The sequence below is a fragment of the Loxodonta africana genome, chromosome 10 (assembly GCF_030014295.1).
Source record: "Loxodonta africana isolate mLoxAfr1 chromosome 10, mLoxAfr1.hap2, whole genome shotgun sequence".
NCBI classification, from domain to species: Eukaryota; Metazoa; Chordata; class Mammalia; order Proboscidea; family Elephantidae; genus Loxodonta; species Loxodonta africana.
The window spans coordinates 29293317-29304751 of NC_087351.1; the positions used below are offsets into that span (position 1 = coordinate 29293317).

General features: G+C 39.1%; 1 protein-coding gene and 1 non-coding gene across 2 annotated transcripts; both read left to right on the top strand.

Annotated features, from left to right (window-relative positions):
- Positions 1–3657: 3657 nt before the first annotated feature.
- On the top strand, positions 3658–4735 carry LOC100658530 (olfactory receptor 11G2-like). The gene has a single exon (XM_010601017.3). The coding sequence runs from the start codon at positions 3673–3675 to the stop codon at positions 4618–4620; it is 948 nt and encodes a 315-aa protein (XP_010599319.2). The 5' UTR covers positions 3658–3672; the 3' UTR covers positions 4621–4735.
- A 6014-nt stretch (positions 4736–10749) lies between these two features.
- Positions 10750–10836, top strand: TRNASTOP-UCA (transfer RNA opal suppressor (anticodon UCA)). Its single transcript has one exon. It is a non-coding gene; the product is annotated as a tRNA-Sec (tRNA).
- The last annotated feature ends 599 nt before the right edge of the window (positions 10837–11435 follow it).

Below are 11435 nucleotides of genomic sequence, written 5' to 3' on the forward strand. Positions count from 1 at the left end.
CTGAATTCATCTTTCTCTCAGGTCCTCGGGTCCTCTGCCTCATGTTTTTTTGTCCTCCTTCCACTGATATCACTGAAAGAATTCCCACTTCCCACCTCTGAACACTTTATAGTGCATAATTTTCATTTTCAGTAATATTAATCATGTAGGGCAGAAGCCTTATAAATTTTGCATTTACAGATGAATAAATTTTTTCGAACAGATATTTTCAAACTACATTTAAAATTGAAAAAGGAGATTATTTTATATCAGACATAACAAAACTAAATTATGTATAGACAAAGATTTTTTTAATATAATTGCTTATTGGTTAGTCACCAAGAATGAATTAAGTCTATTTCAAGAGAAGATCAAACACACACTCACACTGTGATCTCTCCTCCCCCATCAACCACCACTCCTCACCTCCCATCCCTACCCTCTTCATCTTCCTCCCTCTCCACAGTAGATTCGATCCTTAGAGGATGATGTCTCCACTAAGAGAAAAGTTTCCCTGGCATCTCTGAATAATTATCCTGATCTCTGTGTCTCACTAATCGGGCCCATGGGGGAAATATACACAAATATAGATTAGATTAGATGCAAGCACAGGGAGTGATACCTCCCAAGGAGCACACTGGGGAACTATGGGTCCTTGCAGGAGAGACTTGTAAACTCTTAATAATCACTGACCTGAAGAATGAATTCCATTTGTTTAGGTTCTTTACACTGTAAGGAAGCAAGTCTCCGGAGTCAAAAATTTTGTTCGCCATTCCTGACTCAGTTTTTAGGTCTTGTTAATAAAGAGAGTCTTGTGGCTGGAGTTCCTCTCACAAGTTCCTCTTGGAGCCAGAAATGCCACCAGGTAAGTAAGGAAAGTGTACTCATCAGTGCATCACCGCACCTGTGCACACTGCTTTCAGAGCCTTAGAGCATGCTGGCCCTTCTGTAAAACCACTGAGTCTTCATTCCTTTATTCTTTTTTTTTTTTTTATTAACTTTTATTGAGCTTCAAGTGAACATTTACAAATCAAGTCACTCTGTCACATATAAGTTTATATACATCTTACTCCGTACTCCCACTTGCTCTCCCCCTAACGAGTCAGCCCTTCCAGTCTCTCCTTTCGTGACAATTTTGCCAGCTTCCCACTCTCTCTAGCCTCCCATCCCCCCTCCAGACTGGAGATGCCAACACACTCTCAAGTATCCACCTAATATAATTAGCTCACTCTTCATCAGCATCTCTCTCCTACCCACTGTCCAGTCCCTTTCATGTCTGATGAGTTGTCTTCGGGGATGGTTCCTGTCCTGTGCCAACAGAAGGTTTGGGGACCATGACCGCCGGGGTTCCTCTAGTCTCAGTCAGACCATTAAGTCTGGTCTTTTTATGAGAATTTGGGGTCTGCATCCCACTGATCTCCTGCTCCCTGAGGGGTCCTCTGCTGTGCTCCTGTCAGGGCAGTCATCGATTGTGGCCGGGCACCAACTAGTTCTTCTGGTCTCAGGATGATGTAGGTCTCTGGTTCATGTGGCCCTTTCTGTCTCTTGGGCTCTTAGTTGTCGTGTGACCTTGGTGTTCTTCATTCTCCTTTGCTCCAGGTGGTTTGAGACCAATTGATGCATCTTAGATGGCCGCTTGTTAGCATTTAAGACCCCAGACGCCACATTTCAAAGTGGGATGCAGAATGTTTTCATAATAGAATTATTTTGCCAATTGACTTAGAAGTTCCCTTAAACCATGGTTCCCAAACCCCCGCCCTTGCTCCGCTGACCTTTGAAGCATTCATTTTATCCCGGAAACTTCTTTGTTTTTGGTTCAGTCCAATTGAGCTGACCTTCCATGTATTGAGTGTAGTCCTTCCCTTCACCTAAAGCAGTTCTTATCGACTAATTAATCAGTAAATAACCCTCTCCCTCCCTCCCTCCCTCCCTACCTCCCTCCCCCCCTCGTAACCACAAAAGTATGTGTTCTTCTCAGTTTATACTATTTCTCAAGATGTTATAATATTGGTCTTATACAATATTTGTTCTTTTGCCTCTGACTAATTTCACTCAGCATAATGCCTTCCAGGTTCCTCCATGTTATGAAATGTTTCACAGATTCGTCACTGTTCTTTATCGATGGGTAGTATTCCATTGTGTGAATATACCACAATTTATTTACCCATTCATCCGTTGATGGACACCTTAGTCCTCAAGGTGACACCTTTGCTTTTTAACACTTTAAAGAGGTCTTTTTTGCAGCAGATTTCCCCAGTGCAATACATTATTTGATTCCTTGACAGCTGCTTCCATGGGTATCGATTGTGGATCCAAGTAAATGAAAACCTATTGGTTCAGTTGTGAGGGTTTTTGTCTTCTTTATCCTGAGGAGTAATCCACACTGAACGCTGTAGTCTTCGATCCTCATCCGTTAAGTGCTTCAATTTCTCTTCACTTTCAGCAATCAAGATTATGTCATCTGCATATCACAGGTTGTTAGTGAGTCTTCCTCCAGTCCTGATGCCATGTTCTTCTTCATATTGCCCAGTTTCTCTAAATATCTGCTCAGTTTACAGACTGAGCAAGCATAGTGAAAAGATACAACCCTGACATCTACCTTTCCTGACTTAAACCACGCAATATCCCCTTGTTTGTTTGAACAACTGCCTCTTGGTCTATGTACAGGTTCTGCAAGACCAGAATGAAGTGTCCTGGAATTCCCATTCTTTGTAATGTCATTCATAATTTCTTACGGAGATATTCATAGTGGAATTATTGTGGAGATGTTTATAGGGGCAAAATAAAGACCACAGTTTAGAGATTTTATTTTATTCTGAGTGAATTGGAAACCTAACTAAAGTCTACGTACAAGAGAAGAAAATGATCTGATTTTCTTTGTTTAAACAGCCACTCTGGCTGTGGCATGGGGAGCAGTGTGTTGTGAAGCAAGAATGGAAGCAGGAAGAAAGTTAAGACACCATTTCAGTGGTCCATGGGAAAAAAGATGACTTGAACTAGGGCAGGGGCAGTGGAGATGGGAAAAGCGTAACTCAAGTTTTGTTAACAAGCATTTCATTTCTGATTGGTCAGAGAGAACAAGCAGTTCATAATCTCAGTTAAGTATTTATAAGGCAAACATGTGAATTTCGAGGATATGTGTCTCACCTTGTCATAGATACACAAGGGAGAATCCATGAGTTGTATCCAAGTCCTGTGAAGAAGGATTGTCACTTGCAGTGAGCCATTTTCCTGAACACAAAGGGCAAAGGGGTTTCTTTAATCATGGCTGTTTTCCAGGCTCACGGGGTTCAGGTAAAATTCAACATGGTCAGGTGATACGTGTATATATAGATATATATCTATAGATATATTTATATGTATATATATATATCTGTGAGTGTGTGTGTGTGGCGGGGTGGGTGGGTGTCTGTGTGTGTTCTACTATGTGTAAATCTTATATAAATACCTCTACAGCACTCTACTTCAAGAGTTTATCAGATCTGACCACAGGTTTACATGATCCCACAGTGAAAATCTGAATGAGAGCAAAAAAACAAGCCAGGACAATATTTCAGGATTATAGAAAAAAAGTAGCAATTGATACTTAATTCTTTCTTTTCTTTCCAAAGATGTTTCAAATATAAATCTGGGGACCCATCTCTCTTTACACTGTTATTCAGTATTTGCTGGTCTTTTACAGCTCACAAACACATGAAAATCTACAACACCCTCAACAACTCCAACATCTTTACTGGCTTCATCCTCTTGGGCTTCCCTTGCCCCAGGGAGGGTCAGATCCTCCTCTTTGTGCTCTTCTCTATTGTCTACCTCCTGACCCTCATCGGGAATGGTTCTATCATCTGTGCTGTGTGCTGGGATCAAACATTCCATACTCCCATGTACATCCTTCTTGCCAACTTCTCCTTCCTCGAGATCTGCTATGTCACCTCCACTGTCCCCAACATGTTGGCCACCTTCCTCTCTGAGACCAAAGTCATCTCTTTCTCTGGGTGCTTTCTCCAATTCTACTTTTTCTTCTCTCTGGGTTGTACAGAATGCTTTTTCTTGGCGGTTATGGCATTTGATCGATACCTTGCAATCTGCCAGCCTCTACACTATCCAACCATTATGACTGGACAACTCTGCACCAATTTTGTAGTCAATTGCTGGGTGTTTGGTTTCCTCTGGTTCCTGATTCCTATTATCATCATCTCCCAGATGGCCTTCTGTGGATCCAGGATAATTGATCACTTCCTATGTGACCCAGGTCCTCTTCTAGGACTCACTTGCAAAAGAGCTCCTGTGATGGAGCTTGTCTTCTCCACCTTAACTCTTCTGCCCATCATTATTCTCTTTCTCTTCATCATGGGGTCCTACTCTCTGGTCCTAAGAGCTGTACTAAGGGTCCTCTCAGCAGCTGGACAAAGAAAAGCCTTTTCCACCTGTGGGTCTCACCTGGCTGTGGTTTCACTTTTCTATTGCTCAGTACTGGTCATGTATGGGAGTCCAACATCTGAGCATGAAGACAGAATGCAGAAAATTGTGACCCTGTTTTATTCTGTTGTGACCCCTCTCCTTAACCCTGTGATATACAGTCTTAGGAACAAAGATATGAAAAGATCCCTGCAGAAATTTCTGAGAATACAAAGAAAGTGCTAATCAAAAAGATTCTTGAGCAATGTTAAACTCATACGTAACCTCTTATTTGGGTTAAAAAAAGAAAAACAGGTGTCATTCATATACTTATTCATCCTAGTATTGATCCAAACCTTAACTACCCACGAGTCTGTTTCTATTGTCTATTTCTTCTCTTGGTTTTTGATCATTTATTCCTGTTTCTTAGCATTGCCTCATTTTTTTTTTTTTTTTTTAGAATGCAGCATATTATGCTTAAAAAATTCTGTAGACACCGGGTTTAGTAACCAACTCAAGAAGAAGGTTTTCTTTCACCAGGGAGATAGAGTAGGTGCAGATAGTTTTAATCCCATTTAAAACTTATTTTTATGCATTTTAAAGATAGTCTATGTCAGTTTTGATCTTCCTCCTGGGATACATTCCTTACTCAGGAACATGGCATTCATGAGATCTCATCTGAAGCCTGGACCGTGTACCACGGCCACTTCTAGTGTGCTCTGACTCCTATTTCTGTACTTTTTGCACCCTGTGACTCTTGAAATCTCTGCTTATCTCTTCAGACTCTGGGTTTCTGCTTGCGCTAGATTTCTTGAAGTGTCATCTTGCATATGAACATCTCCAAAAAAACCCAAACCTATTGAGTTGATTCTAACTCATAGCAATCCTATAGAACAGAGTAAAAGTCCCCCATAGGATTTCTAAGGAGTGGCTGATGGTTTCAAACTGTCAACCTTGTGGTTAGCAGCCAAGCGCTTATCTACTAGCCACCAGGGCTTCATGAACAGTTGAAAAACCAAAAACAAAAATCTTTGCCATGGAGTCTATTCAAAGGCATAAAAAAAAAAAATAGGCACCCCATTAAAAACAAACAAAAAAACCCCAAACCCATTGCCTTTAAGTCAATTCCAACTCATAGCAACCCTATAGGACAGAATAGAACTGTCCCATAATTTTTCCAGGGAGTAGGTGTTAGATTCGAATTGCTGACCTTTTGGTTAGCAGCCGAGCTCATAACCACTGCTCCCCCAGGGCATCTAGGAATCCCAAAATCCATTGAGGGAAGGTTTCATCAAATTCTGGGTGTCACTTCTCTGTGGTCAGCCTCTCTCAAGAATATCTTTCTCAAACACTCACTGGTCCAATTTTTATCTCCTCAGTTCAGTAAAACCAGTGCTTTCTACTCAGACTTTTTACAAACCCCAGTCTCTTTCCCATGCCTCAACATTTCCATATTCCCCCAAAACTAGTGAATTGTCGGAGCCCTGGTGGCATAGTTAAGAGCTCTGCTTGCTAACCAAAAGTTTGGCTGTTTGGATCCACCAGCTACTCCTTGGAAACCTAATGGGACAATTCTGCTCTGTCCTGTAGGATTGCTACGAGTTGGAATCTACTACATGGCAATGGGTGTGTTTTTTTTTTAGTTAATTGTCAAACATGCTGGGGTGGGGGTGTGGGAGGTGAATGGAACACACTTTTGCCTTCTTCCTGGAATTGCAGTCCCTGACGTTTTCCTTGTGTAGATTGCTCTCCAACGCATCCAAATGGTTGCTTGTATTTTGTCCAGATTTTATAGCTACATTTGTCAGAAGGGTTAATTGCTAAGCTACTAATCATGATCATAACCAGGGAAAATATGCTAAAAAAAAAAAAATCAAGACCAAATTTAATTTAAACCGGAAAACCTCATATTTACTTTTACATTAGAAAATCAATCTATGTAATTCATCACATTAACAAAATAAAAGAGTATAAACATTATATCTTATCAAAACACACAGCAAAACACATATTAAAATTCAATATCACCCATTTTAAAATATCTTAGTAAAATAGGGATAAAAGAATTATTTCTTAACTGAAAACGATGTATTTTTTTTCTAAAGCTACATTAAATACACTTAATGTTTTAATTTGAAAGGTTTTCTCTTTGAGATTGAAAAGAAGACAAGGATGCTCATTGTAAACATTTGTGTTTAAAATTGTTCTTGAGGTTCTAGCCAGTGCAATTTGGTAAGAAAAATAAAGTTACAAGGAGTGGAAAGTTAGGATATAAAATAGAAAAAAATTGTATACATATATGGGTAATATCTAAAAGAAATTAAAATGATATAATTGTATATGTATAATATCCAAAATAATATCCCAAGAAAATATCACATTTAGTAGGTGAATTTTTTAAAAAGTCATTGTATATGAGTCAATATACAAATATTAATTTTATTTCTATATACCAGCAACAAAAGCTATAAAATATTTTAATGATACTTATAATGGCATCAAAGCATTATCAAATGCCAAAGATATGAATATACATTTCACTAAAAAAGACATTCACGTAGCTAAAAGGTATATAAGGAAATGTTCACGATCATTAGCCATTAGAGAAATGCAGATCAAAACTACGATGAGATTTCATCTCACTCCAACAAGGCAGGCATTAATCCAAAAAACACAAAATAATAAATGTTGGAGAGGCTGTGGAGAGATTGGAACACTTATACACTGCTAGCAGGAATGTAAAATGGTACAACCACTTTGAAAATCAATTTGGCACTTCCTTAAAAAGCTAGAAATAGAACTACCATACAACCCAGCAATCCCACGCCTCAGAATATATCCTAAAGAAATAAGAGCCTTTACACAAACAGATATATGCACACCCATGTTTATTGCAGCACTGTTTACAATAGCAAAAAGATGGAAGGAACCAAGGTGCCGAACAACAGATGAATGGATAAATAATGGTATAGTCACAAAATGGAATCCTACACATCAATAAAGAACAGTGAGGAATCTGTGAAATATTTCATACCATGGAGGAACCTGGAAGGCATTATGCTGAGTGAAATTAGTCAGTTGCAAAAGGACAAATATTGTATAAGACCACTATTACAAGAACTTGAGAAATAGTTTAAACTGAGAAGAAAAAATTCTTTTGTGGTTATGAAAAGGGGGAGAGAGGGAAGGCAGGAGGGGGTATTCCCTAATTAGATAGCAGATAAGAACTACTTTAGGTGAAGGGAAAGACAACACATGATACAGGGGATGTCAGTACAACTGGACTAAACCAAAAGCAATGAAGTTTCCTGAATAAATTGAATGCTTCGAAGGACAGCGTAGCAGGGGCAGGGATTTGAGGACCATGGTTTCAGGGGACATCTAACTCAACTGGCATATAAAATCTATTAAGAAACCATTGTGCATCCCACTTTGAAGAGTGGCATCTCGGGTCTTAAGCCCCAGTAAGCCGTCATCTAAGATGCATCAAATGGTCTCAACCCACCTGGATCAAAAGAGAATGAAGAACACCAAGGACACAAGGTAATTATCAGCCCAAGAGACAGAAAGGGCCACATGAACCAGAGACTACATCATCCTGAGACCAGAAGAACTAGATGGAGCCCAGCTATGACAGATGACTTCCCCGACAGGGAACACAACAGAGAGCCCCCGAGGGAGCAGGAGAACAGTGGGATGCAGACCCCAAATTCTCATAAAAAGACCAGGCTTAATGGTCTGACTAAAGCTAAAAGGACCCCAGTGGTCATGGCCCCCAGACCTTCTGTTGGCGTAGGAGAGGAACCATTCCCAAAGCTAACTCTTCAGACATGGATTGGACTGGGCAATGGGTTGGAAAGGGATGCTGGTGAGGAGTGAGCTTTTTGGATCAGGTGGACACTTGAGACGATGTAGGCATCTCCTGCCTGGAGGGGAGATGAGAGGGTTGAGGGGGTTAGAAGCTGGCGAAATGGATATGGAAAGAGAGAGTGGAGGGAGAGAGCGGGCTTTCTTATTAGAGGGAGAGTAATTGGGAGTATGTAGCAAGGTGTATATAAGTTTTTGTGTCAGAGACTGACTTGATTTGTAAACTGTCACTTAAAGCAAAATAAAAATTTTTAAAGTATAGAAAATAAATTATCAAATGCCAAAAAGTAAATCTAACAAAAGATGTACAAGGCCTCATGACAGAAAAAAAAAATCAAGATTTAAATTAATGATGGTTATATTATTCCATGAATTAAAATTCAGTGTCGTGAAAGTATCAATTCTCTCCAAATTGCTCTATGGATTTAACATTATACCAACCAAAATTCCAGCAGTTGTTTTTGGGAATATTAACAAGCTAGTCCTTAGTCCTAATATTAATTGAAATACTCATGAGCAGAGAATGGACAAATAAATTGCAGTATGTTCAAACAATGTAATACTATATAGCTATAAAAAAATAGTGAAGAAAAAGGAAGAGGAGGAGAAGGGAAGGAGAAATATGAAAGAAAGAAAAGAAGGAAGAAAAATATATAGGTGGATGACTTATATTTGCAGACATCAAGACTTATTACAAAGGTGATGATACTGTGGTATTAGGGCAAAGGTAAGCAAATAGGCCAACAGAACCAATTAGCAAGCCCAATAAAAGACCCAGAGATATAAAGTCACTTGGTTTATGACAGAGGTGACATTCCAGTGCAATACAAAGGAATGGTCTGAAAGTGAAAAAAGGAATGAACTCTAGGAAGGATAAATATGTGAATAAATAAAAAACAACCAACTGTTTATACAATAATTGTAATATCTTGTGGGATTTATAACATATGTACAAATAAAATGTATAAATAAATGGGTTTAAACCATTGTTACGATCTTACATACATAACAATCTACAAACCCTGAACAACAAACACAGATTTAGAGACGGAGAACGATCTTAAATTGTTCAGAAAGTGGTAAAAGTATTCATTTAAGGTAAACCAAAACCAAACCCAAATCCATTGCCATACATTCAGTTGCAACTAATAGCAACCCTACAGGACAGAGTAGAAATGCCCCATAGGGTTTCCAAAGAGCAGCTGGTGGATGTGAACTGCCAACCTTTTGATTAGCAGCCTTAACACTTAACCACTGCTTCACCAGGGCTTCAATTTAATGTATAGACTGTAAAATTAAGGATGCGTATTATAATTACTAGAATAATTATCCAAGAGTGTATAACTAAAAAGCTAATCAGGGGAAAACTAAATAATAAAATTACTTGGATAATCCAAACAAGAAAAAAAAAAGAACAAATACGACAAATAGAAAAGAAATAGCCTATCAGTAATTAAATTTACTGCTGTCAATTGTGTGAAGAAAACACACCCTCAGAGAATATAAACAATGTACACTTGAACATTTTCTAAATTTCACAGTGAAAAAGGCTTTTCCTGGAAACAAAAAGAAGTTTTCGGTAAATCCATACACACATCTCACCATTGCCTTTTTAACACAGTTTTCCTGCTTTCCCTCTAGAGACCTATTTACCCTAAACTATATGAAGATTATGGGTGGAAGAAAGGATGCTACACCAAGGACTCCTGAGCACAAACCACCCCAAGGGGAGACTGAAGACTTCACAGAAATTTCTAAGACACAACTTTAATTGCACCCATTGAGAATCTCAACAACACTCTCTTCCCATTCCTTCACCTCCACCCCCTTTTTGAAATTGCCCCATGAGTTCATACCTCAGTGTTTCCATCAACTCTGCAGCAAAAATAACTAATATGTAAAAATCAACTGATGAACTTTCTCTACTGGGCCAGACAGAAGAAAGATCTGGGTGCCTGTCAAGTTTCTGGCTTTGGTAAATGCTGAATGGATTGATGAATGGAGAGAAGAATCATTCACCAAGAAGCAAATACAGAGGAGGAACACACTTAGGAAGAAAAAGATGGAATAAGGAAAAGGACTGAGCAAAATGTCCATTACAGGGTTGAAAATGTAAAACAGAGTAAATGACTGGAGAGGCTTACATTTAGAATGGACCCTAAAGGGTGAGAGAGATATGAGGCAAGATGGGATTACTGGGCCACAAGTTGGGATTAGTAGCCCTGTTGACAATTTAGTCAGAGTCACACAAGATTCTGCCCAATGATGTTCAGATTGGAAACTCAGTTATGGTGATGTTCAGAAACTCAGAACATTAAATTCATTTATCCATTTATTCATTTAATAAATGCCTACTGTACACCAGAAACTGAGTCAACTGAGATTATAAAGATGAATTTAACATCATCCGAGAATTATAGGAGCTTTCAGTCTAGAAAGAAAAACATAGACATACAATTTAGTCAATACGTCACATGCCCCAGTGGATAACATGCTAGGGAAAATACCACCCGACTGATCCTCAGTAGTCTGGGGCACAGGTTTCAAACCTGTAGATGTCTGGCAACAGAGTGGTTCAATTCCACCTTCCAGGTGCCTGGTACCCTGCTTTTTAGGAGCCTTGGTAGTGTGGTGTTTAAGAGCTCGGCTGCTAACCAAAATGTTGGCAATTCAAATCTACCAGCTGCTCCTTGGAAACTCTATGGGGCAGTTCTACTCTGTCCTATAGGGTCTCTATGAGTTGGAACCTACTAGGCAGAACCTAACAAAAACAACATGGAACTACATAGGGAATTTATCCCATATGTACCCAGACCCAGTGCCGTCGAGTCGATTCCGACTCATAGCGACCCTATAGGACAGAGTAGAACTGCCCTGTAAAGTTTCCGATGAGCGCCTGGTGGATTCAAACTGCCAACCCTTTGGTTAGCAGCCGTAGCACTTAATAATTAACCACTATGCCAATATATGTAGTAGGGTTTTATCTGACTGGCTTCAGTATATGATAGGGATCAAAAGGATATCTAACATAGTCATCATCAAAAACTACAACGTGCTACACTAATTATTAAATATTCTAATAATCTTAAAATCATTTTATAGGCCAAGCATATATCTATCACTAGGGGTTGATTCAATTTATACAATAGAAGACAATGCAGTGATTGAATTAATGATGTGGGGCCATATATTTT

Excerpts from the sequence above, each read along its gene's own strand:
- LOC100658530 (XM_010601017.3), top strand. The coding sequence starts at position 3,673 with ATGAAAATCTACAACACCCTCAACAACTCCAACATCTTTACTGGCTTC.